The sequence below is a fragment of the Geotrypetes seraphini genome, chromosome 1 (genome assembly GCF_902459505.1).
Source record: "Geotrypetes seraphini chromosome 1, aGeoSer1.1, whole genome shotgun sequence".
NCBI lineage: Eukaryota > Metazoa > Chordata > Amphibia > Gymnophiona > Dermophiidae > Geotrypetes > Geotrypetes seraphini.
In genome coordinates, this window is record NC_047084.1 from 456,588,775 (window position 1) to 456,613,961 (window position 25,187).

Below are 25,187 nucleotides of genomic sequence, written 5' to 3' on the forward strand. Positions count from 1 at the left end.
GACAACAATGCATTTCAAAAATCTAATTTAGAGATTACCAGGCTCTGTATCACTGTCCAAAAATCAGATACTGGTAGCATTGGTTTTATTTTAGAAAGAGCCCGCAATTGAAAAAAAGCTCCTGTGATGATCTGTAGTATATGTTCCTAGACGAGTATCTAGATGAACTCCAACAATCTCATATGTGTCAATATTGAAAATCTTTCAACTGCACCTCCTGTACTTGCAATAACACATGATCCTTTCTAATGATCATAACTTCTGTTTTGTTTTGTTTTTTTAAATAACAGCTTTTATTGAGATACACCTCAAACATAACATAAACATATAGAATACAACAGCAAGAAAATAAAGTGCAAGCATCCACACTCCAAATAACACCCAAAGTGTAGTCAAGAACAAGTACAAATGTAATCCCCCTATTCTAACAATAACAAACTACAAAACCCACCTAAACGCAGTCAAAGTCCCCCCCACCCACCCCCCAGGGACAAAACACCATTCCCACAACACCCAATTAGGTCGAGAAGCATCCAAAACCAGAAAAAAAAACCCTAAAAAATTGAATAGGGATATAAATAAAGGTTCCCCCTAGTCTCCGCCATCCCAGTCCAGCCCCATGGTCAACTCAGTGCCCCAATCCACCCCTGTCACTGATCCCCACAGAAGCCCGAAATCTGCGCCAAATATGAGCATATCCATGGAGTTTACCATGGCGTAGGGCTGTTAAGTGGTAAAGAAGTTGCCAAGTAAGCAAGCGATGCTCCACCATGGCCCAGTGGGAGGGAGCACCTGGTTCCAAAGGGAAGCAATAGCTAATCTAGCAGCAGTGAAGGCCAGCTTACAAAACATAGAATCACCCCAAGCTAAATCCAATTGATGCCAGAACAACAAGACAGGATTCGAGACACTCGAGAAAAAATCCCAATCCAGAACCCAGACACCCGCCCACACTGCCACCACATATGGAAATAGGTACCCACCTCCCCACAGCCCCTCCAACAAAGAGCACTTGCACCTCCCTGCCAACGAGCCACCACCTGAGGGGTATAATACCAACGAAAGAGGACCTTGTATCCATTTTCAATCAACAAGGCCGCTATACCCGCCGAAGAAATCTCTGACCAGATATCCCCCCAGGTGTCCCAGGATATTTCAGATCCCCAATCTCCCTCCCATGCCCTCATGTAGGAATGTGGGGTCCCCCGACAATTGAGGCATCTATATATAGCAGAGAGAGCTCCCTTCCTGAGCACCGGTCCTAACAACAGTTCAAAGGGAGTCTTGCCCCCCCTCAGATCCCTCCAAAGACCCGAGGCCCTGATATAATGAACCACTTGCAGGTAGGGAAACAAATCTCTGACCCCAAAGCCAAACCTGTCCCGGAGCTCTGTAAAGGGTCGAATACGTCCCAAAACCGGGTCCCACAATTGACCCACACACACTAAGCCCCTAGTTTCCCAATCAGCAAATACTCCACCCCCCCTTCCCGGTAGAAAATCTGGATTATATCTTAACGGGGTAACTTCTGTTTTTTACAGATTTAAGACCAATTTATTCACATCCAACAATATTCAATCTTTATCATACAATGAGTCAATTTTTCAACCACATACTCAATCCCTATCTGCACTGGGGAAAAAAACCCTGTATATCATCTGCATAAATGCGATAATGTATCTCTAAGTCCTCTAAAACCTGCCCTAGTGATGCTACATAGATGTTAGATAGTAGGGCCGACAAAGCGGACCCCTGTGGCACTCCTTTTCTCACTGACATCACTGAAGATAAACTACTTCCACTCTTTACCACAAATTTACGATCACTCAGTAATGAATGAAACCATCTCAGCACTACACCTCCCATCCGCAGCTTATGTAACAGAATTCTCACATCCAATGACACCATACAAAATATTTTCCTCATATCTAGCCCTTGTCAAAAAACATCCAAAGTGGATATCATCAATATCTCAATCCCATGCCCTTTTCTAAACCCATACTGATGTTTATCTAACCAATTCTTCTTTCTTCCAAGGCACCTAGCAATAATTTTAGTAACAACTGCCATTACTGAAATTGGCCTATAGTTACTTAAATTCCCTGGATCTAGATTTTGTCTTTTTAAAAAGAGATAGGTTCTTTCCTTGCTAATATATTTTCTAGTTGATAGGTGTGTCATTCTGGACAAGCGGATTATATCCCAGTGCTGGCGAGCCTTGCAGAAGGAATCCACTCCAGATTTTTCTTGCATCCCTCCTACTTTACAAAGGGCTCTGCTGCCCCCTAAAGTTAGTTCCAAAGCAGGCAAGTGCCCTTTCTAGAACAGAAGTGAAGCAGGGGTACAGGGAAACTCCCCGAACAAGTCTGTTCTGCTCTAAAATTTCAACAAACATGTTAACTAGTGAACAATCAAAACAGCAAATCAATTTTGCCACACAGAAACATTAATAGAGCTCAAATAATACCCTAAATACTTAAGGTCTGACTAGTATCCAACCTCTTCTGATGGTGTGATCAGAAGAGAAAGATCACTAGAGAAGGACATCATGTTTGGGAAGATCGAAGGAACCAGGCAAAGAGGGCGAACTGCAATCAGATGGCTGGACACGTTGAAAACATCCATGGGGATGATGCTGGAGGACCTTTCTGGACTAGCAAAAAAACGATTTCTTTTTAGATCCGCAATTCATCAAGTCGTTAGGACTCAAACATGAGACGATGGCACCTAACAACAGTGTCCAACCTGCAGGTTTGGCTAAGAAAATTCTGAGTGAGACAGTATGCAGGCACAGGAAACAAACAACAGAGAAGGTGTCCAGAATGACACACTTATCTACTAGAAAAGATATTAGCAAGGTAAGAACCTAATCTCTTTTTCTAGTGCAATAGGTGTGTTATTCTGGACGAGTGAGATATACAAAAGCACTTCCAGAAATCTAAGGCGGGACCACTGCACCAGCTTGTAATTCTGAGGACCTAAAGGCAGAGTCCTCCTTTGCCTCCACATCCACTCTGTAAAACTTGGGGGAAACTGCTCTAGCTTCAGCCCACGACAATGCCACACTTCTAGTCAAATGCATCTTTACGGAAACAGGAGACTGTTTCCCATAAACAATGTATGCCAACAAAATGGCCCTAAGGATCCATCTGGAAATCATGGCTGTATTTAGCTGGATTTGTCAGCACAAAAAGATGATCAGATAGCCTGAACTTATTAGTGACCTTAAGATATCAGAAAAGCATCTTCTTAACTTCCAACTTCTTCAGAATCTGGCCTTTTTTCTTGGAACCTGAGGACTGAAATGCTGGCAATCTGGTTGTCTGATTGGCAGGAACTCTGAAACCACCTTAGGTAGAAAGGAAGGAACGGTGCACAACGAGACTCCAGCTTCAGTGAATTTAAGGAAAGGGTCTCTGCAAGAAGAACCTTCAACTCCGAGACCTGTCTCATTGAGGTAATGGCCACCAGAAAAATCTTTTTGAGCATCAGGTCCTCAATGGCTCGTATGGAGCCTGGCTGAGGCCCTGCAAAACCATGTTAAGATCCCAAGAAAGGAACAGAGGTTTTACCAGAGGCCTGATAAAAACAATGCTCACTTTAGAAATCTGGCTATGTCCAGATGAGGCACCAGTGTAGATTTGCAATCTCAAGCCCTAAAACAAGAGTCCCACTACTTGGGACTCCCATCCCACTACTCTAGGGATGCCATCATACCCTAGAATAGTGGGACTCCCATCCCACTACTCTAGGGATGCCATCATAAGTCCCTTGTCAAGGCTGGCCTGGAGGAAGGCTAAAACAAAAGAGACCGGAGCAGAGAAGGGCTCCTCCTATTTCTGGATGCAACAGCACTGGAAAGTTCCAAGCCTTAGCATAGGCACAGACCATTGTTGGCTTTTTAGACTTGAGCAGAGTAGCAAGGACTACCTCTGAGTACCCCTTGCACACTAACACCTTGCACTCAAGAGCCATGCCTTAAGAGCAAAGCAATCTGGATCTTCTATGACCACTGGACCCTGAGAAAGAAGGTCTGGTTGCACTTGTAGCCTGAGACCGGAACCGGTCCAAAAATGCAGTAGATCTGCATATCATGGTCTGCACAGCCAGTCTGGAGCCATGAGAATGACCTTTCCCCAATGGCGTGTGATCCACGGAAGGAACACATACAACAGCTTGCTCAGTGGCCACGGCTGGACCAAAGCGTCCAAACCCATGCTTCCGAGCTCAGACCTTTAACACAAGAATCTGCCCTTCTTGTTTTGTGCTGTTGTTATGAGGTTGAACATTGGATGACACCAATGACGAACAATGGCTTGGAAGGCTCACCCTGATCCAAGGTCTGTCTGCAGAGGAAATCAGCTTGGATATTGTCCTCTTCTGCTATATGCACTGCTGAGAGTGCTTGAAGATGAAGTTCTGCCTATTTGAACAGTAACGCGGCAGAGTGAAATCCCTGATGGACAAGGCCAAGCAGCCTGTTTGCAAGTTCTTCAGGAATTAATCCAGCTACCTCTCCTCCCTTGTAACAAAAAAAAAACAAAAAAACCCCCACAAAACTGTTGTAACTTCACTGGAAATGTCCAGTTAGCTCTTTTGTAATCCGCCTTGAACTGCAAGGTATAGGCGGAATAGAAATCCGTAATGTAATGTAATGTTTAGAGTGCTGCCAGCCCGAAGCCACTTCTAATGAAGGTAGGGCTCGCTTGCAGTCGGCGGGGAGGGAAGGATGGAGGGTCAGCAGGGGTTTGGCTGCGCGGTGGGGGTGGGGGGTGCTCAAGGGTTCTGCTGCACAAGGGATGGGAGGGAGGGAAGGATAGAAGCTGAGCAAGAGTTATGCTGCACGAGGGATGTGAGGGGAGGATAGAAGCTGGGCAAACTTCTGCTGCACAAGGGGATGGGAGGGAGGGGAGGAAAGATGCTGCACATGTGGAGGAGAGAAAGAAAGGAAGAATCGGGGTGGAGAGGAAGGGAGAGATGGTCATGTGCATACCCCAAAAATAAGACCTAATGCTTTTTTTGGGCCCCAAATGGATATAAGACACTGTCTTATTTTTAGGGAAACACGATATGAAAGAATTTTATTTAGTTATTCATATACTGCCTATTGTCTAAGCAGTTTACATTCAGGGAATCAGTCATTTGTCCCTATCTGCCAGGGAAACATAGAAGACTGGACTCTCACTCCACTCATGTTAGAGGAGGACGCAAAGGGGACCTATTTGGAGTCAAAGTTTAGCTCTTGGAGCAAATCAATAATCAGGTCCAACAGAGGGTTTGAATATTCAGAGAACCCGGATCGAGAGCCACCACAGGGTCTGACACGCCTCACTGTGACCCTGCATCCCTTCACAAGGAGGGCGCGTCCTGAGACAGCAATGGAATAGTAAAGAGTCCCATCATCATCTGAATCTCCCTCAGAAAGATCTGCTAGAACCTGGCCAGTTGCAGCCAGCGAGATAGATGCACCCTGGGAGCCCCTGCCACCTTGTGTGCTGTCTGAAGCACTGCCAGACTTCCCCTTGAATGGTTGGCTGCCCTGAAAGGCTCTCCACATCAAATTAACAAATTTCAGAAAAAATGCCATACTAGACATTGCTGTCTCCTATAGAGGATTCCAGCTTGCATCTCGGGCTCCACAACCTCTGTGCCTCTGCACTTAAGACGATCGCCATTCTGGGGTCCAGAATGGAAACTTGCCCCAACCAGCGGGCTTCCTGCCTTTTCTTCAGCCCTAGAGAGCAAAGGGGAGGCTAAGCTGACTGCTCCCACCCCCTATTACATGCTATGTGGCATGTGGCATAAGAACACTTCTTAGGCATCCATCCAGCACAATCTAGCATGAATTAGGGTCAAAAGAGCCTAAGAACTCCATTCCTGCCAGATGAGGCAAAATGAGGTGATTTGAAGCTTCTGGAGAACTTTGAAAAAAATAATCAGGAAATTTAAGATGGCCGCTGCAGCAGAGTTTTGGCTCCCCAAAAAAAGCTTTAAAAATGGTAAAATAAAACAAACAAACAAAAAAACCCTAGTGATTTTAGAGGAGGGGGGGGGGGGAACATCAGAAAAAAATGCAGTAACCATCAAAAACACCATTTGCAGAACCCTCCCTCCAATTTTCCTGTGCTGGCAATGAGCTGCAGCCTGCCTCAGCTCCAAAAGTAGCTGGATCTTGGAGAAGAAATCACTGCCTTAACCAGAATGTCCTTCCAGCACTGTCTAACCAGTATCCAGCCAGTCTAACCGGTATCTGAGCCTCCAACCCCCGTGGACCGCGGATGTGCAATAAAAGGGGGGAGGCAAAATGCAGTCAGCACCCTGCAAGACCCCACTAAACTCCCTATGGAAACCTAACAACCTGCATCAAACCCCTGCAAGCAGTAGGTGAGCAATGCTACCAGGGGGACAGCCCAAAGCTCCTAAAAGGCTTGTGTAGGCTGGCTAACAGGTACCACAAGGGATTGGCCTGTCAGCTACAGATCTCAGTCTGCTTCTCCTCCACACAAGCAGAGCTGGACCCTCGACCAGGGGAGCTCTTAGTACTGAAAGATGAAGAAAATACACACACACACACACAAAAAAAAATCAAAAATAAAGAAATAAGCAGAGCAGATCAGAAACACTCTTTCAGGCTTATGTTCAGAAGAACTGTAGGGGGCAGAACAGCCTTCAGTGAAGTTGGAGGGAGTCAGGAAAAATTTGGAGTGGATTCCTTCTGCAAGTTTCGCAAGCACTGGAATATAACCCGCTTGTCCAGAATGACACACCTATAGCACTAAAATAATGGTTTCACAGTTGAAATCTTACAACTCTCTGGAACAATTCCAGTTCGAAGTGTGATTTATCCACAATTTTTGTTAATACTGAAACCCCTTCATTTACCACTAACTTCACAAGTGCTGATGAACAAGGCTCAAATACTGATCATCAACATATCACAGATCTCACCTCCTCAGAACTCATCCAACCATCCACATCATCTTCCATATCATTCAGGAAGTCATTCGCCATTCATTCATCATCCATTGCAACTAATTTCTCCATCTTCTCCTTCAAATATGTTGCATAATCATCAGGATCCAGACCCTCTGCACCTGTTCTATCATCATAACCTTCAACTAAAAATTGTACAGTGTAAAATAATTATTTTGTGTTCTGCATTGTCATTTGAATCTTGTTCTTAAAATATTTATTCCTCTCTTCATCACATATCCATATATATTATTTTAATTTAATATGATAACTCTCATAATTATCCCCAAAATCAGTTCTCCACAACCTTTCACTCTCATAATTCCTGCCCCACAGTTTTAGTTATCCATGGCCTAGGTCTATATCTTGGTATAGCCATAATTTTCCTTTCTGGAGCAACTATATCTAATGATATTTGCAAAGCAAAATTCCATCCCACTACCAGAGGGTTACCAGATTTTTCATTTGGAAAATCCGGACCCCTAGATCTACCCCCAGTCCTGCCCAGTCCCACCCCTCCCCACCCCATCATGCCCCAGTCCTGCCCCCAATCCCACCCTAGCCCCACCCCCTGCTCTCAGATGTCATGTGCACACGCGTGGCACCCAAGCATGCGTGGATGCCCTCCTGCCTGAGGGCGATTTGATAGAAGCTTTTCAAAACCCGGATTGGTGTTAAAATCATTGGATGTGCATATACTTTTACTTATGGTATCTAGCAGTTACAAACAAATTTAGATGGTCAGATCATCTGTTTGTGCTGGCAGGAGCAGCCCGAACGGAGCAGCCCGAACAGATCAGCCAGCATTGAAAGACACTATTTCCAGGTGGATCCGTACCCCCTATGTCGGAAATGGAAAGCGTCCATCTATATCTGTGAAGGTGAATTCTACGAGAGGAGTTCCTTCCTCATGGGCGGAATCATCAGCAGTTTCCCCAGAAGAGATCTGTAGAGCTGCCACTTGGCCTTAAAACTGCACAATCTGTAATACTTTTTATTTTTAAATCTTTATTCATTTTCAATCGAAAAACAGTGCATACAAGAATTCCTACAAGTTATTTGAAAAAACAGCACTTGCATAAAATACATGAGAATCATTTTCACCCCCTTCCCCCTGATTTCAATGTATTCAAAACACCATACAATAATACAGTCAAACCACGGTTTGCGAGTAACCCGGTTTGCGAGTGTTTTGAAAGACAAGCAAAACATTCTCGCAAAACTTGTCTCGCAAACCCAGTGTTGACTCAATTTGCGAGCACCCACCCCGAGAACCGGCATCGCTCCCTCTCCCCCCCCCCGCTCGCATAGGGCTCCACCCCCGCGCGAACCGGCACCCCCTGCCCGACCAACTTGAACTCACCCCCCCGTCTGGCACTGGCATGAGAACCGGCATCACTCCCTCCCCCCCCCCCGCTTGAATCAGCACCACCCCCAGCAAGAACAGGCACCCCCCCGCCCGACCAACTTTAACTCCCCCCCCCCCCCGTCTGGCACCGACACGCATCCCACAGGACGTGCCGGTACCGCTTGAAGATCTTCTTCCTGCCTCTGCTGGCTTTGAGCATGCATCTGCGCATGCTCAAGCCCTTCTAATTCTCCCTTACGACGAGAATTAGAAGGGCTTGAGCATGCACAGATGCATGCTCAAAGCTGGCAGAGGCAGGAAGAAGATCTTCAAGCGGTACCGGCACGTCCTGTGGGCTGCGTGCCGGTGCTAGACGGGGGGGGGGTGTGAGTTAAAGTTGGTCGGACGGCGGGTGGCTGTTCTCGCAGGAGGGGGTGCCGATTCAAGCAGTGGGGGAGGGGGCCTTTGAGAGCAGAGGGGAGGGGTGCCGGTTCTCGTGCCGGTGCCAGACAGGGGGGTGAGTTCAAGTTGGTTGGGCGGGGGTGCCAGTTCGTGCGGGGGGGGGGGGGGCCTTTGCTAGCGGGTTGGGGGAGCAGCGCCGCTGGCCTCGGGGGGGAACATATCAAAGCGAGTTTCCATTATTTCCTATGGGGAAACTCGCTTTGATATAAGAGTATTTTGGTTTACGAGCATGCTTCTGGAACGAATTATGCTCATAAACCAAGGTTCCACTGTACTTTCAAATCATTAATAGGCCAGTCCCTATATATTATCCCTCTCTCTCCCACCTACCCCCCTTCCTTGGATGTGAAAAATTATTACCAAAAGTAAAGAGAAAAACCACTCAAGTAGAATCAATAAAATTGGTCAATGGACCCCATGTCAGATTAAACCACTTAATATTACCTCTTTGTTCAGACATCATTTTCTCATAATAACACAAGCATATCGAATTCCACCAAAAAGTGAAATTTAAGCGGTCACAATTTTTCCAATTTTTTGTAATCATTTGGATGTCTACCCCAGTCATTATACCCAATAACCTGTTTTTATGTCTGTCTACTGGAGATGTCCCACATATTACCGCTTCATATGACAGTGGAATCACAGTCTCCAGAATCAGAGTAATATGTCCCCAAATAGATATCCAAAAACTGAGTATCAAAGGACAATAGAATAATAAATGATACAGTGTCCCTATATCAAGGTGACAGTGCCAGCATCTATTAGATTTTGAACTATCTAATTTCTGCAAATGAACAGGGGTCCAAAAACTTTTATGCAACAAAAAAAAAAACAGGTTTGTCTCATAGATTACTTTACATTAGTGATTTCTATTCCGCCAATACCTTGCGGTTCAAGGTGGATTACATAAAAGTTTTCAGAGATTACATAAAAAGTTTACATAAAAATTTACAGGAATAGCATAAGAGATGTCATAAGAGTTACATAAGAATTACCAAAGAGTTGTCATTATCTTAAGGTGATAAATGTTGGATAATAAGAATTACCAAAGAGTTGTCAAGATCTTAAGGTGGTAAGTGATGGGTAAATAGAGGCATTTTAGCATTAGTTGGGTAATTACACCTCATCCTCCAAATCCGTGGCCATTGAGTAGCAGAAATCTGCTGCTTAATCTCAATGCTCTAAATGTCTCAAACTTGTTTTTGGTTTCTTATTCATATAGCCAGATATTAATTTATACCACTTGGCTGCCTGATGCCCCAGCAAATCTGTCTGGAAGCATAGGGCTGGCAAGCATAGGGCTGATTTTTGAGATTTCGCCAATCAGGGAACCCCTTCTGAATGGCTTGCTTCAACTACAACCACTTATATATTTGAGATTTTGAAATACCAAATTATTGTTGCAGTCGTGAAACACTTTTTATTTTAATATCTTCATTCTCTGTGTTCCTCCTTGACTTTTATCATCTCAAAATGATCGCTTTTTATTGATACCCCTGAAAACAAGGAGCACACCATGAAGGCTTGATTGGGTGGTATAAGAAATTTTAAATAAACTTAAAATAACCCATAATTCTGCCTTTTATATCCTAGTTCCATTTCTATGGAATTCTGTTCTGTTCTTGCAAAGTGAAACTCCATTGCCAAGTTTAAAGCAGGTATTGAAGCTTATTTGCTTATTTTTTTTCCAAACTGTGTTTTGGGGATAGGTAATCTCCATGGCTAGTTGGGGAGACCATATGGGGTTCTCAGGTTTTTCCTCTTATTTTGCATGTTTTGTCTTCTGCATTCTTTTGCTCTTTTAATTTGAATTCTATTTGATTTTAATTGTAAATCGCTCTGATGCTTGTAACAAAGGGTGTTTTAAAAGCCCTTCTTTAAAAATAAACAGAACACAAATGAAAGAAAATTTGGCCTGGCTGTGGATAAGGAAAGGTGTAAGATTATAGAATAGCTGTTGATAAAGCAAGGAGGTATATTTTACTGTGAAAATTCAGGCATCTGTTAATTGGTCCCATGAGTCATTTCTCACAGTAAAATCTTTAGTACAAGATCCCAAACTACTAATTTCCAAAGAAATAGAATGGCAGGCATGAGTAAACATTTTTTTCTGATTAAACTAGAAATTATAGTGCTTGTTTTGCTATCTCCCACCTCTCTAACAGATATATAGTACATATTGAGATTAAATGGAAGTCATTTGCTTTAGGAACAATGAGTGATGTTATGAGAGTAGTTTCTTGTGTAAGTAATGCCTCAAGTATGATGAACTCTTGTCCAATATGGGTCATCAAGGAGACTGTTGGAGATTATCTTTGTTGTGAATGCATTTGTAGCACAGGGCTATCCACTAGATCAGTTCAAGCAAGTCAATGTTAAGCCTGCCTTTAAAAATAACAGAACTGAATCCTTTGAATCATAGAAGCCATTACCCTATTTCTTCCCTACCCTTTCTGAGAAAAATCATTGAAGATATTATGCTTAAACAATGCAGGATTTTCTAGACAAATTCAGTACAGTATACTCAATCAATGTCAATAAATACCGCCATAATACTAACAGAGAAACTTTATTATTACAGGTTTGGTAACATAGTAAATGACAGCAGATAAAGACCTGAATGGTCCATCCAGTCTGCCCATTAGTTATACCCATTAAAAATACATGATTAAATTAACTTGTCTCTTCTTTGATATTTCTGGGTCAAAGACTGTAAAGTCCACCTGGTATTGTCCTAGGTTCCAAATGCTGAAGTTGCCATCCAAGCTCACTCCAGCCTATCCAACCATCCTGTTTGCAGGATATCTACCATAAAGTCTGGCCAGTAATAACCTCATGTTCCAAGTTAGTGGAGTTCCCATTGATGCCTTCCCCAGCCCAATCCTACACCAAATCATCACATATGGAACACAGACCGTGCAAATCTGTCCAGTACTGGCCTTAGCTCTTTCATTTACATTCTTTGTTTTCTAATTAGAGATCCTCTATGTTTATCCCATGCTTTTTTAAATTCTATCACCATTTTCCTCTCCACCACTTCCCTCAGGAGGGCATGCCAGGCATCTACAACCCTCTCCATGAAAAAGAATTTCCTAGCATTGCTCCTGAGTCTTCCTCTCCGCAACCTCAAATTATGCCCTCTAGTTTTACCATTTTCGTTCTATATTAATACCTTTCAAGTATTTAACCATCTGTATAATATCTCCTATGTCCCTCCTCTCCTCCAGAGTATACATATTTAGGTCTTCCAATCTCTTCTCATACTTCTTTTTGTTCAAACCCCTTACCATTTTCATCGCCTTCCTCTGGACTGCTTCAAGTCTTTTTATATCCTTCACCAGATACGGCCTCCAAAACTGAACACAATAGAGTACTCTCAAGTGCGGCCTCACCAATGACCTCTACAGGGGCATCAACACCTCCCTTCTTCTGCTGGTTATTCCTCTTTCTATACAGCCTAGCCACCGCCTTGTCACACTGTTTAGATTCCTTTAGATCAGGGGTGTCCAACCTGCAGCCCCGTGAGGTATTTCGTGCGGCCCCGCTTGAGGGCAATGCAGCATTTTCCTCTGCTGCCCCCGGGTGTTTACATTCTTGCCGGCTCCCTCCTCCATCTTGCTCCTACATGCCTCCTATGGCTGACCTGGAAGCATTCCTCCAGTCTGGCAACTCAAAATCTCCAAGTTTTACAGCCAATGGCAATATCCTCAAGCTGCCACTGAGGAGGAGGGGGCAGGGAGGGGGCAGGGAGGAGAGAAGACAGCAGCTCTGCAATATTGTTGCCAGTTGCAGAACTTAGGAAGTTGAAGGGGGAGGAGGTGGCCGTCAGTTGGTGAGGCTTGGGGATCCCTACTAGCTACAGCAGGGGAGATGTTCATTTTGAAGCAGCCTAAAAATGAAAAAAATCCCCCATCGCTGCTGACGGCCTTCCCCAACGATCCCCGACAATCGCGCACCCCCTACCCTCCACCGACAATTGCAGCGACCCACCTGAACCTAAAGCAGATGGCAGGAGGGATGCCCACTCCCTCCTGCCATGAAGGATCGCCCCCCCAAAAAAATGCAAAACTTATCTCACTCCCTCCTGCCATGAAGGTGCCCGCTCACTCCCCCCTGAAAAAAATGGCAGGAGAGATGCCCACTCCCTTCTATCTGGAAAGACCTCCCCCCCCCCCCGAAGAGAAAGGCAGTTGGGATGCCTACTCCCCCCCTTCCAGGCTCCGTACCTTAAAGTTGGGAGCAGGAGGTACTGAAAACACCTCCTGCTCCTCCGTGATGACACTGAGCCTTAGGCCCCTCCCCAGTGCATCATGGGGAGGAGCCTAAGGTCCTGATTGGCTCAAATACCTCAGGCTCCTCCCTTGGGAGGGGCCTGAGGCAATTGAGCCAATCAGGGGCTTCCTTAGGCTCCTTCCTTGATGATACTGGGCCTTAGGCCCCTCCCCGGTGCATCATATGATGCACCAGAGAGGCCTAAGGCCCAGTATCGTTGCAGAGGAGGAGGTGTTTTCAGTACCTCCTACCAACGTCAAGGTATGGGGGCCTGGAGGAGGAATGCTAGCACAGGGGGGGGGCTTTTTAATGGGACGGATGGCGTGTAGAACATTTTAAAAAAGCAGAAGCCCTGACAGCAGTGACAGGAGGCTGCTTCTCCTATCACTACTGTTAGGGCTCTGCATTGTGTCAATCGCTCACTGAGTGATTGCGTTGGTGGGTTTGCATGCAAATGATTTGCACCTTCGTGGAAATCATTTGCATGCAAACTTAACAGTGAATCAATCGCTTTTGGAAAATCGGCCAGAGAATTGGCCAACAGCGATTGAGTCACTATCGTTAGTGAATCTAGCCCTAAGGCTCTAACAATTGAATCTAGATTAGGGTAAAAGTAGATTATGTACTTACCCTGGTAAGATTTTTTCCAGTAGATAGGTGAGACATTCTAGTCTTTCTCTTCTGCAGTCCATGCGGGTAAAGGGAAATAACCCTATGGTCTAGAACAGTGGTCTCAAACTTGCAGCCCGGGAACCACATGTGGCCCGCCAGGTACTATTTTGAGGCCCTCGATATGTTTATCATAATCACAAAAGTAAAATAGAATAGTTTCTTGATCATATGTCACTTTAGCTATAAATGACAATATTATTATTAAGACTTAGCCAAAAGGAAAGATTTATAAACTATAAAGAATTTTACCTCATGCAAAATTGTCATTTCTTTAATAAGACATTAACTATTTTTTCTGAGGCCCTCCAAGTACCTACAAAATGTGGCCCTGCAAAGGGTTTGAGTTTGAGATCACTGGTCTAGAATGTCTCACCTATTGCACTGGAACAGAAATTAGAGCTGATAAGCTACAAATATTTTGCTTTATTCTTTGAAGGGCTAATGGGTTTTCTATATTGTGGCTCCTTTTTTGCAAATATTTTAAGAAAGACACCCTCAATAAAGGCAATCAACTACAGAAGACCCAACTTTACAACAGCATTACTAATTCTATGATATTATATAGTAAAATAGTGAATGACGACAAAGAAAAATCAACTTCACCCATCTAGTCTATCCAGTTAAGATTCACACACTATGAGTAGACATACATACGAGTTCAGTTTCTTCTTGTCATATCTTTTGCCTGACCTCTAACCCCTTTTCCTACTATCCCACCTTCTATTTCATAATAATATGCCCAGAATGTATTACAATGATGGTTTCAACCTCTGCTAATAGACCATTTCAGGCTCTGTCATTCTCAACTTGCCTCTTACAAGATCAATACTTAGTTAGCATTCAGTTATCCCTCCATGTTAAAACCCAGCCTATAAGCTTATTGAAGTTTTGGCTTTAACTATGGTCCCCTTAAACAGGTCCCTCAGACTTTTCTTGGAGGCTCAATGCAATTATGTCTTCACAGTTTAGGATTATAACTACCAATGTTAGGTTACCCCAGTATGTTCTTGGAAACACAATGCAGTACCAATCTTGTTTTGAGGCTGTGCATATTTGTTTCATGAGTAAAAGCTATACGTAAACTGCCCTCTCCTAATGAAGAAGTTCTAATAATCTCAATCCATAAAGCAATAGCAGGTGATGAAATTGTCAGGCATGGTTCAATCAGAATTGATAAATCTATTGCAGCAGGTGGAGTTCAAGAGCAGAGACAGCCAAGAAGGTGAGACTGATTGAGGTTGTTCCACAATTGTCCAGGAATCTTCAGGAATTAAAAATCTCCTGGACACCGCTGCAAACAATCTTGTAAAAAAGCTGTCTCACCCTTATTATTATTATTTTTAAATCATAATTTCAGGGTTGGCTCAATGATTAGGCAAAACTAAGTTGCTTAGGGCAGCAACTTCTGGATGCATCTACAGTCAGCGCAATAGATCTTGACAGTCACAGAGAGATCCATCAGTGTGCAAGGTAATAGAAGGTGGGATATTAAAAATCATATATAGCTAGGCAAATGACTTTTAGAAATTGCCCTCATTATGTGAATTATGTAGCATTTTTATAGTATTGTTCTGGGAAAGATGGTGTTGGGGTGCTCCTGATTGTGAGAAGGGGGTGGCAATTGTGATTGTGGCATAGTGATTGTGAGAAGGGGGTGGCAATATTAGAAACCTGAAATTTTGGGGGAGACTGTCATAAGGCTTGAAGGTTCGTTCACCCAGGACACACTAAGCCTTTGCACTAGCTCTGCATTGTTTGCTCGTTTATTAGCTGCAGCAGTCATTATTAAGAACCCTTTTCGAACACTATTTATTAAACCAACAATCAATTTAATACTGAATAATTGGGGGAATTCAGTCACCTAAGATCAACTCAAGCCGCAGATGCGCCATACATATCACGTGGTATTAGGGCGGCCATCTTCCGAGTTGGGCTGCAGGGAAGGTCAATGCCTGCTCGCAGACCCGTACGTCATTCCCCCTCTGCAGTAACGTCACTGAGGCGCCGGGTTCTAACCCACGGCGTGTCTTGGATGTGCAAGTCGCTGCTTACGACATACTTATGACCATTTCCGCCCTGCCATCCCCAAGTCAAGATGGCGGCTGTCGCCGCTTCCCCCACACTAGCTTCCAACATGGCGCCCTGCAGTAGCGCCCCCTTGCCAGCACTGTGACGCACTTCCTCCACCCGGCTGTTCTTTTCCCCTCCCTTTTACAGAGTGCTGGGCTATTCCAGAGAAAGCACCGCCTCCCGCTGCGTTGCTGCTGATCCAGCGAACATGGATGTGTTGAATCAGGTGAGAGCGGCGGCAGGTTCAGCACCTTAGACAACGACCCGCGGGTAGAGCGCGGGGATGTGAGAAGGGGATTTCCAGGGAAGCAGACCCGCTCGGCAACCAGCAATGCAAGCTACAGCTATACAGAAAGAAAGGGAGAGAGGAACAGAGAGAGAGATACTGCAAGCTGGTTCCATCCATCATTCCATATAGCAAGTATACAGAGGAAATATCTGCAATCCCCATCCTCATCCTCAGCAGCAGCCTCTGTCCCTCCATCGCTATCATCACTCTTTCATTAGTAGGCTCTGTCCCTCCATTAATATCATCCCTTCCAAACTGCCAGTGAAGGAGCTTCTTTCCTCATTGCTGTCCTTTTCCACTCCTCTAACAACAGTATATCCCCTTTTCCCATCCTTTGGCAGGCAAACTAAGCAGCAACCACACGGAGGGAGGGGGGAAGAAAATTTGAGGAGGAGACACCCCCTAGCATCCATGTCTTCATCCCTCTCTTCATTCCTCTATCCCTTCCCAGGATCCATTCCTGCAGCCTTTGAGCAAAACAAGCAGCAAAGATCACCTGGAGGGACAGAGGGAGGGGAGGACACAGCAGCAGCCGCTGCAGCCTCATTATCATCTTTCCTTTTATCGCATTTTTCAATATACTGTACTTGCCAGTCTCTCTCTTAACAGTGGCTAGCTTGTCTGGATTATTCCTGCCTATGTATCTGTCTTCCTACCTTTCCATCTGTCTGTCCAGAATCTGTGCCTGTCATTTTGAACAACACCAATAAAAGGAAGATATATTTATTCCTTGTTTGTACGGACAAATATCTTGGTTTATAATGTGAGAAAAGCCAGGAACAGAAAATGCTATATGTTGTTAGAATCCTTGTGCCCTGTCTGTGAATACTGCCACACTACAGTTATTTTAGCTCAGATTCCCACAATATTTTATTATACATTATCTGTTCATGCTGAAGGCAATAATAGCATTTCATTCTATCTTTATATGTTTTGACTGAAGAAGGATTCTGGCATTATTGAATGCATCTTGCTTTGTTATGTGGTAATGGGAGGAGTCTGGTTTGGGAGGTGTGTAGTTTTTGTTTAATGATGGGTGAAGGAGCAATGTGTGAAAGGCAGGCCTGGTCTCTGGTGTGGTATTATCTCTGTCTGATGTTAGCACTCTCTCTCTCTCTCGTTCTCTCTCACATAGGGCTCCTTTTACTAAGATGCGCTAGCGTTGTTAGCACACGCACAAAAATACCACGTGCTACACCGCGCGGTACACTTCTAGAATAACGCCAGCTCAATGCTGGCGTTAAGGTCTAGCACGCGTGGCAATTTAGCGCACGCTATTCCGCGCATTAAGGCCCTAACGCACCTTAGTAAAAGGAGCCCATAGTTATAGTCTGTGATATCTCATAATAAGCTCTCTAACAACTGTCTGGTTTCTCAGTCTTCCTTTTTGAAACTTTTTCTGCTGATGATCTCAGTCGTATAATAACTCTCTTGCATTTTCTGTCCCTGATCAATTTCTCTGTCTTTGATAATGCCTCTCTATTTGTCTCTCTTGTAATCTTCACTGTCACCCTTAGCTTGTGGCTGGAGGGCAGTTTCGGATTGTGAAGGAACCTTTGGGTTTCATTAAGCTCCTGGAGTGGGTGAGTAGAGAATGTTGATATCTCTGTCACATTCTTCCCCAATTAATAGCAATTATTGTGTTCTTAAATAATGAGGACTCATACAGGATTTCCAGGATAGTGGGAACTTTTTCTCTTGTTACCTAGAGAGTCATTCTTTATAAGCACCTATAGGCAAAATGTATTCTCATACATGAAAGTTACTAATGACTGGCATGTCCTGAGCTTTGCAAACACCAGAGATAGGCCAAGGGTAGTATGAAAATCAAGGGAGATCTTGGTCAAAGCAACATTATGGGGAGATGACAAACTCTGCTAATCTCTGAGAGGAATGTCCTGGGGAAATGCATGGATGTTGCCAGTCATTAGAAGAGATACATAAGTCTTTCTGGTCTCTTAAGAAGGAAAAATGGCATCTCAGCTCTGAAACTGTTCATCAGAAAGTATAGAAAGACCTAAGACTACCAAGTGATATAGGAAATGATCATACATCCATTTATCATGTTTATGATAACACTGAAATATTACACATCAATTCATATCTTACATGGAATTCTTTATGCAATGCATGAGTTATTATATTTCTAGTCTTCATATGGTATAAGGACATAACAAATATCCCTTCCTCAAATGATGTGACTAATTATCATGTTACCTGAATAAGAGACAGAAAGAAATAACAAGTGATGTGACTAATCATATGTTCCCGAAGTAAGAGACAGAAAAACATTAAGAAACCAAAAAAAAAAAAAAAAGAGAATTTTAAATGGGGAGAACAGAAAGAAAGAAACACTATAAAAGAAACAGTAATGAGAGAATGAATTAACTAAAGAGAAAGAGTTAAAATGAGACAAGGAAGAGGAAAGAAAAAGTGAGAAATACAATGATTCCTTTGCGCTTTTCCTCCTACGCTCTTTCTCTCTTCTCTGCTTTTCCCAGCTAATACTGCCAGGAGTCCAGATGGTGAAACGACAGCAGGGACAATAAGTGATTACATCTCTCATATGTATGACAGCTGCAGAATGGGAAGGAGAGAAGACAAGAGAGTGAGAAAGAGGGAAAGATAAAGGACAAAAAGAGAAGGCGAGGGCTAATGTGAACGAGATACCTATAGGGCTGAAGAGTGTATCCTCTGCCCAGTGGAACAATGACCAGTGATGGACTGACATTATTGGAGAGTGAAGCAAATCCTTTGCAAATATCTTGCCCAAAGAGACAGTGATATGGGAAGGGCTGGCAGGTGGAGGCCTCTCTGTCTACCCCTAGCAGAAAGAGACAGTAAACAGGGAAGGGATAGTCAGTGCTAGAAACCACAAACACTATGGGTTCCTTTTACAAAGCTGCGCTTGCGTTTTTAGCGCACGCACCGGATTAGCACGCGCTATAGCGCGCACTAGCTGAAAAACTACCGCCTGCTCAAGAGGAGGCGGCAGCGGCTAGCAGCGCGGCATTTTAGCGCGCGCTATTCCGTGCGTTAAGGCCCTAACGCACCTTAGATTCTATGCCCTATATTCTCAACCAAGGGTGACATCAAAAGACCAATTTTTCAAAATGGTTCCTAAGTTGAATAACTGCCTGTCTGCAGTTGCCTAACATTTGCCCCACATTTTGAAACAGCTGCTATGTGAGTCACACTGTTCTGAAGATCTCTCTTTAGCCACAAATGTAAGATCATGGTGGATAAATGAGTGTATTTTTTGCAGCTAGACTGCAAGTGCTCTATTTCCAGTTCCTGTGTGAGTGGAGTGCCTGTCAAAGATGGCATTCTGCCACAGTTTTCAGCCAAGTATTTCAAGCTCTGGCCGAGTTATTCCTGCCAGAGAAAAGCCACCTCTTCCCAGTAGCTGGGAAGTGGCAGAACCTGGTTGTTGTGATTGCTCCCTTGCAGGCCCTCTTCTAATGCTCTAATGAATGAGCCACCTACCAGAGGAAGCTGAAAGACCTGAAGAAAAAGGCTTAGAAACTGAGGCTCCGCAAGACCAAATAGCTGGAGCAAGTCAGCTTTGGGTAAGTACAGAAGCTTTAAAGGAGATCCTGTCTTTACTCTGACAAGCCATGTTATACATACTGACACTGTAGTCCAGACAGTAGTTGACCTCTGAGTAGGAGACTATCTCTGTCACCTGCACATAGTACACAAGCACATTACTGCAGCCATGTACCCCTGTTCGCTCTCTTTCACCCACATATACAACTAACCATGTTGACTCATTTAATTGTATTTCTCTTAGAGATATTAATCAAAGGTTGGTTATTAAAGTAAAATTGAATTCCTAATCAGTGTCACTCCTTTTCAAAATATAGTTTATCCTCCACTCTTACTAGGGAGCTTCCTTTTCAGAAATTTTGCCTTCTGCTACACAGAAAGGCTGATGCAGAAAGCTACAAGCAGAAGCGCATGGTTGCCACAAGATGTACTGTATATGCATGTTATTGGGTGCACAGTGCAGAAAGGATTCAGCACAGAAGTCAATATTCAGAATGGTCCATCAAGCCCAGTAGCTTGTTCTGACAGTGGCCAATCCAGGTCACTAGTACCCGGTCAAAACCCAAGGAGTAGCAACTTTCCATGCTACCGATCCAGGGCAAGCAGTGGCTTCTCCCATGTCTTTCTCAATAACAGACTATGGACTTTTCCTCTAGGAAATTGTCCAAACCTTTCTGAAAACCAGCTACGCTCTCCTCTCTTACCACAACCTGCATTCCAGAGCTTAGCTATTCTCTGAGTGAAAAAAAATTTCCTCCTATTGGTTTTAATGATAATGCACAAAAGTAAACAGAAGATTTGAATGCACACAGTATGGGAGAAATTCATCATCAGGTTCAAGACAGTATAGTAGTTAGTTGGGGATTTACTGCTAGGTAATTTTTTTTTTTCTGAGTCCCTAGCAAATGCCTGCAACTTTAAAAGACAGAGCTGGAAGTAACAAAGAACACCAAAGCACCAGCACGCATCTGCACATGAACCAGAATGATGTTCTGCGTATAAATATCAGCTTCGCAAATGTTTTAAGTGCAATAAATTTTTGTTAGGCAGAATAACACACACAGAGATGTGAGCTGATACTTTTCATTTTCTTTAGACATGTGGAGAGTGAAGGCATTCTCACTGGAGGACCTTTCTTTGTATGTATCCAGTAGTTTTCCATGATTAGCGCGCAAGTTCTCGTGCTATAAATTTACATCTCATTTGTTTATTGCATTGCTGCGGAATATTTTCTCATTACATTTTGCATAGAGGAGCCGTACACCGAGCCATCAGCATGCAGCTCTACTGTGTAGCTTTCTGCATCAACATCAGAGTGTCTGTCAAAGTACTCTTCTCTGGGTCTTTGACTTTTTCAGCATCCCTCTCTTTTCTTTGGATGGATGCTGTTCACAGAAAGCACATATTATACTTTTTCTGGTCACATTAACCTTTCTTTTACTTCAGGGATATACATACGGGGAACCATAGATAAAAATGTGCTATCTAATCTAATCTAAACCTTAGTTTTATAGACTGGGTCATCAAGCAAAATGGAGCTCGACTCGGTTAACACTAAATGATAACATAATACAGAGGAACTGAAAAAATAATCTAAATTAAAAGATAAAAATGATTAATTTCCAAAGTGTTTAGCAAACAAGAATGTCTTCAGGGCTTAACTTCTTAGTGAAAGCAGTAAACTATTCCAGAGCTCTGTCAACTTGAAGGTGAAAGAGTGACTAAATCTCCTGATACATCTATTTTTACCCCTAAGTAGTATGGCATCTTGCAGGTTGCTAACAGCCAAAACACAAAAGAGTTGCTATCTATGGAAATACATACAGTTGCTACTATAGGAACTTTCACTATACAGAGTTCTAGTCTGGACCATTTTCGAACCTACAGAATAATGCCTGTGTCTTCATGCTAACTGAATTAACAGTCACCTCTTTCTTGTCTAACAGATACCTCTGAATTGATGACAGACACTCTAGAAGAACCCTCCACCAGACCTGTGGACCATCTGCCCTTGACTTCTCACCTGCCCTCCCCTCTGATCCTGCTGCCTTGCACTGCTTATCCTCTGGACAATCCTAACTTCCTTGGGAACCCCTAATATCTGCAACAGGGCAGTAATAAGGAAGGCTCTTATATTGTTTTAAAACTGAAATTCCCATTCTGCATAGGGTAACTAGGCCATAAATGGAACATACAAGTTGGGGCATTCACAATTTCCAGGTGGCAACTCCTAAGTGTGACACATATAAGTGCTGAGTTTGCTACTTATGTGTATAAGTGACAGTGCTTATCCTTATGAGTCATATTGCAGAGAATCACAAGTGTAAGAGCAGCCAAGCTCTTGAAAACAAGTTTTTAAAATTTTAAAGGTCATTTAAACCACCAGAGGGTTAAGCAGAATCTCCTTCTCAATTCATTTCTAAACCTCTGGCTGAAACAAGCATTATGTATGCCACGAAAAGGATGCAAAAGCTGATAGCAAAATTTTAAAAAATATGCATGTATTCCTGGGCATGATCTGGAATAAAGGAATAATTTTTGGACCTCACAAACCACATCTGAAACACATCTCCTTTGAATCTGGGCAGCACTGGAAAATCAACATTTACAAAGACACACCATCTGCATGTGCAAATGCCACTATTTACATGTAGAACTGGTGCACAAGGCTTCTAAAATGATCTGTTGACGGTCAAAGAGGTGATGTTGGGCTTGATGGACTTTCGGTCTGTTCCAGTGTGGCAATTCTTTTTCTTATCTCCACAGCTTGCTGAGGGATCAGCACCAGTGCAGCCCTAAGTTTTTTTAGAAGACCCTCCAAGGCTTGCAGTGGGGGGAACCTACTTTCTGACATACAGACCCTCAATTGATTTCTGAAGCAAATAATCCTCACTGGAGAACAGATCACAAGGTCCTCAACACCCAGAGCACCAACCTTTTCAGGATCAGACCACTTGCGAATTGCCACAAGATGAGCAAGTGTGCAAGTGAGCAAGTATGAGTTATAGTCAGCCTAGAAGTTGAACAAAATCATCAAATCACCCACCAGCCATGGCAGTCTTACGATACAGGAGTGTAATTTACCTGTTATACAGATCTCCATGTAGCCCCTTTTCCCATTTTCAGTCCATAGTTGTCACTGAAAATAATTTAAAATAAGTAAATATTTTATATTTGGTTAGATCCGGTGCAGTCTTTATTAAGATGATGATTTTCCGCACATCACAAGTATATAAGAGAATGTGAATCAGGGAAGTGAAGGCAGAAAAATTTTGTTTTGTTTTTAGACACTTTGATTTTGCTTTATTTTGGTTTTATATATATGTTTTTTGTTTCAGGGCAATATTATTTATTAAGAGGTTTTTTTATTATTTATTACTAAAAAGAAAAAATCAACTCATGACAAATCACTCCAACCCCTCTACCCACTCCAACCCAACCCAAATCTTCCGTAACAACCTGCACCTTCCAGGAACAACATCTGATCCACCCCTAAATCCCCACTAAACCCCCTGGTACCATTGTTAAGCAACATACACCCCCCCAAAGATGCAGTAGATCCTCCTGGCACTTACTGGGGGTATCCTTTGTGGTATAGTGTTGGGGCAGGAATGATCCCCCTTTATTCCCAGCCCCTCTACAATGAAGCAAAGATAGCTGTAGCCCCTGGACTGGAATACCAGGAGTTGGAGTCATAGAAGTAGAGGCTCTGAAAAATGGCTTTAAACAGAATTTGTTGTATATGAGGGTATCCTAAACCCAAGGGCCATGGCATTTAAAACATTTTTCAGATTACACAAAAGTATACAGTTTCTGGCTCCAGATAAAGACCTACTGGCTTCACCTATTAGCATAGACTCTACCCCAGTTCAGATGGACACAAAGGTTAAAATACTAGGGATTATCTTGGACCAAAACCTAATTTTTCATGACCAAATCAGCTCGGTCATTCAGAAATGCTTCTATAAATTAAAACTCATACGCTCAATCACATCATTTCTCGAAACACCCTCCCCCCCATCAATAAACATTCTTATCCTTGCTTGGCTACTGCAACTCGCTATATTAGGGCATTACACAGATAGAAATTTGTTGATTACAAATACTGCAAAACATGGCAGTTAAACTCTTACCATTCAAAAAAAATTCGACCACGTCACCCCCCTTCTGCGCAACGTACACTGGCTTCCTATCTCCCACTACATTACATTCAAAATTCTCCTTCTCACATATAAAACTAAACACTTCAACTTCCCATCCTTTATTTACAAACATCTGATTCCCTATTCCACAACCAGAACATTACGCTCCAATAATCAAAATCTGTTACTAGTCCCTTCCACTCGTGAACTCTTCTATGATTCCACCCGAAAAGCTATCTTCTCCATGATGGCACCTACACTCTGGAATGCTCTTCTCCTTTTCATTAAACAAGAGCCTTTAATACTTGAGCCTCTGTCTTCTCCTTAAAAGGCTTCCTCTTGGCTCTCTCAGCAAAATGCTTCTATCGAAGTGATCTCACCCTTCATGTACTATCCTTTCCCTACTCCCAGTTTAATTTTTTTTTTAATCTCGATGTATTTTTTAAAAATCTAATGTTCTTTCCCTTCTGTCCAGTCAGTTTTACAGGTACTGTAACTCCCCTACTATATCAAATCCTAATTATCTGTATGTAGATTTTATTATATGTTTTTATTCATTTATGATTATAAACCATCTAGATAATCATTGATAGATGGTATATGAAATTATAAATAAACTTGGAAACGTGGGCTATTTTCATTCTAAAGGGAAGTAACTCAGAATAAGGTTTTTCTTTTGAGGAAGGTACCCAAGCCTCTTTTGTAAGAAACCCCTGTGAGTTTTCAGGAACCAATGGAAGCATTAGTAAACTTTCTAATGCAGAGAAGTTAAGTTACCCAGCTCCAGGAGGGAGATGTTTGTGAAATTTATAATCCATGCTGCAAATGTGATAAGGTTGTCAGAAAGATAGGACTAGCCTATAATCTTTTTCAAACTGGGTAACTTGGCGACTCTCTTTAAGCTGGTGTGGGCACTCCATAAGAACATAAGCAGTGCCTCTGCTGGGTCAGACCAGAGGTCCATCACGCCCAGCAGTCTGCTCACGCGGCGGCCCACCAGGTCCAAGACCTATATAGTAATCCTTTATCTATACCCCTCTATCCCCTTTTCCTTCAGGAAATCATCTAATCCCTTCTTGAACCCCAATACCGTACTCCAATTTAGTTTGTGACCCGATTTCCCTCCGACCCAATTCACTAACGTGTGTAGCGATCCCATCCTGATCCGTGCATACAAGTGAGGGGAATGGCATGCAAATTTTGGAGGGCAGCGATTCACTAACCATTTTTTGTAAGACCGATTGGGCTTGCCGATCAGAAAAGAAGCGACTGCTGAAGACCAGTCGCTTCTATCCTGGCTGACTCTCCTGGCGTCTTCTGCCCTTTAAAACCACGGACCCATCACCCTTCCTGTATCTTTACAGTTGGAAGCAGGAGGGGTGCTCATAAACATATAGCTACAAGCTAA

At 43.2% G+C, this 25,187-nt stretch overlaps 1 protein-coding gene and 1 long non-coding RNA gene across 4 annotated transcripts in view; both read left to right on the forward strand.

Annotated features, from left to right (window-relative positions):
• The first annotated feature begins 15,891 nt into the window (after positions 1-15,891).
• SYP (synaptophysin) overlaps positions 15,892-25,187 on the forward strand; it is a 63,316-nt gene continuing 54,020 nt past the window's right edge. For 2 of the 3 annotated variants that reach the window (XM_033922083.1, XM_033922074.1), the window contains exons 1-3: positions 15,951-16,025; positions 17,606-17,671; positions 18,590-18,696. Coding sequence is in view for 2 of the 3 variants with exons in the window: in XM_033922074.1 (XP_033777965.1) it covers positions 18,655-18,696 (42 nt within the window). In the remaining variant the exon portion in view is untranslated. Of the gene's footprint in view, positions 16,026-17,605; positions 17,672-18,589; positions 18,697-25,187 lie in introns of all 3 variants that reach the window. The other variant, XM_033922065.1, reaches the window with a different exon arrangement.
• LOC117349095 lies at positions 18,705-24,409 on the forward strand. Its single transcript, XR_004537114.1, has 2 exons — positions 18,705-19,657; positions 21,584-24,409. It is a non-coding gene; the product is annotated as an uncharacterized LOC117349095 (long non-coding RNA).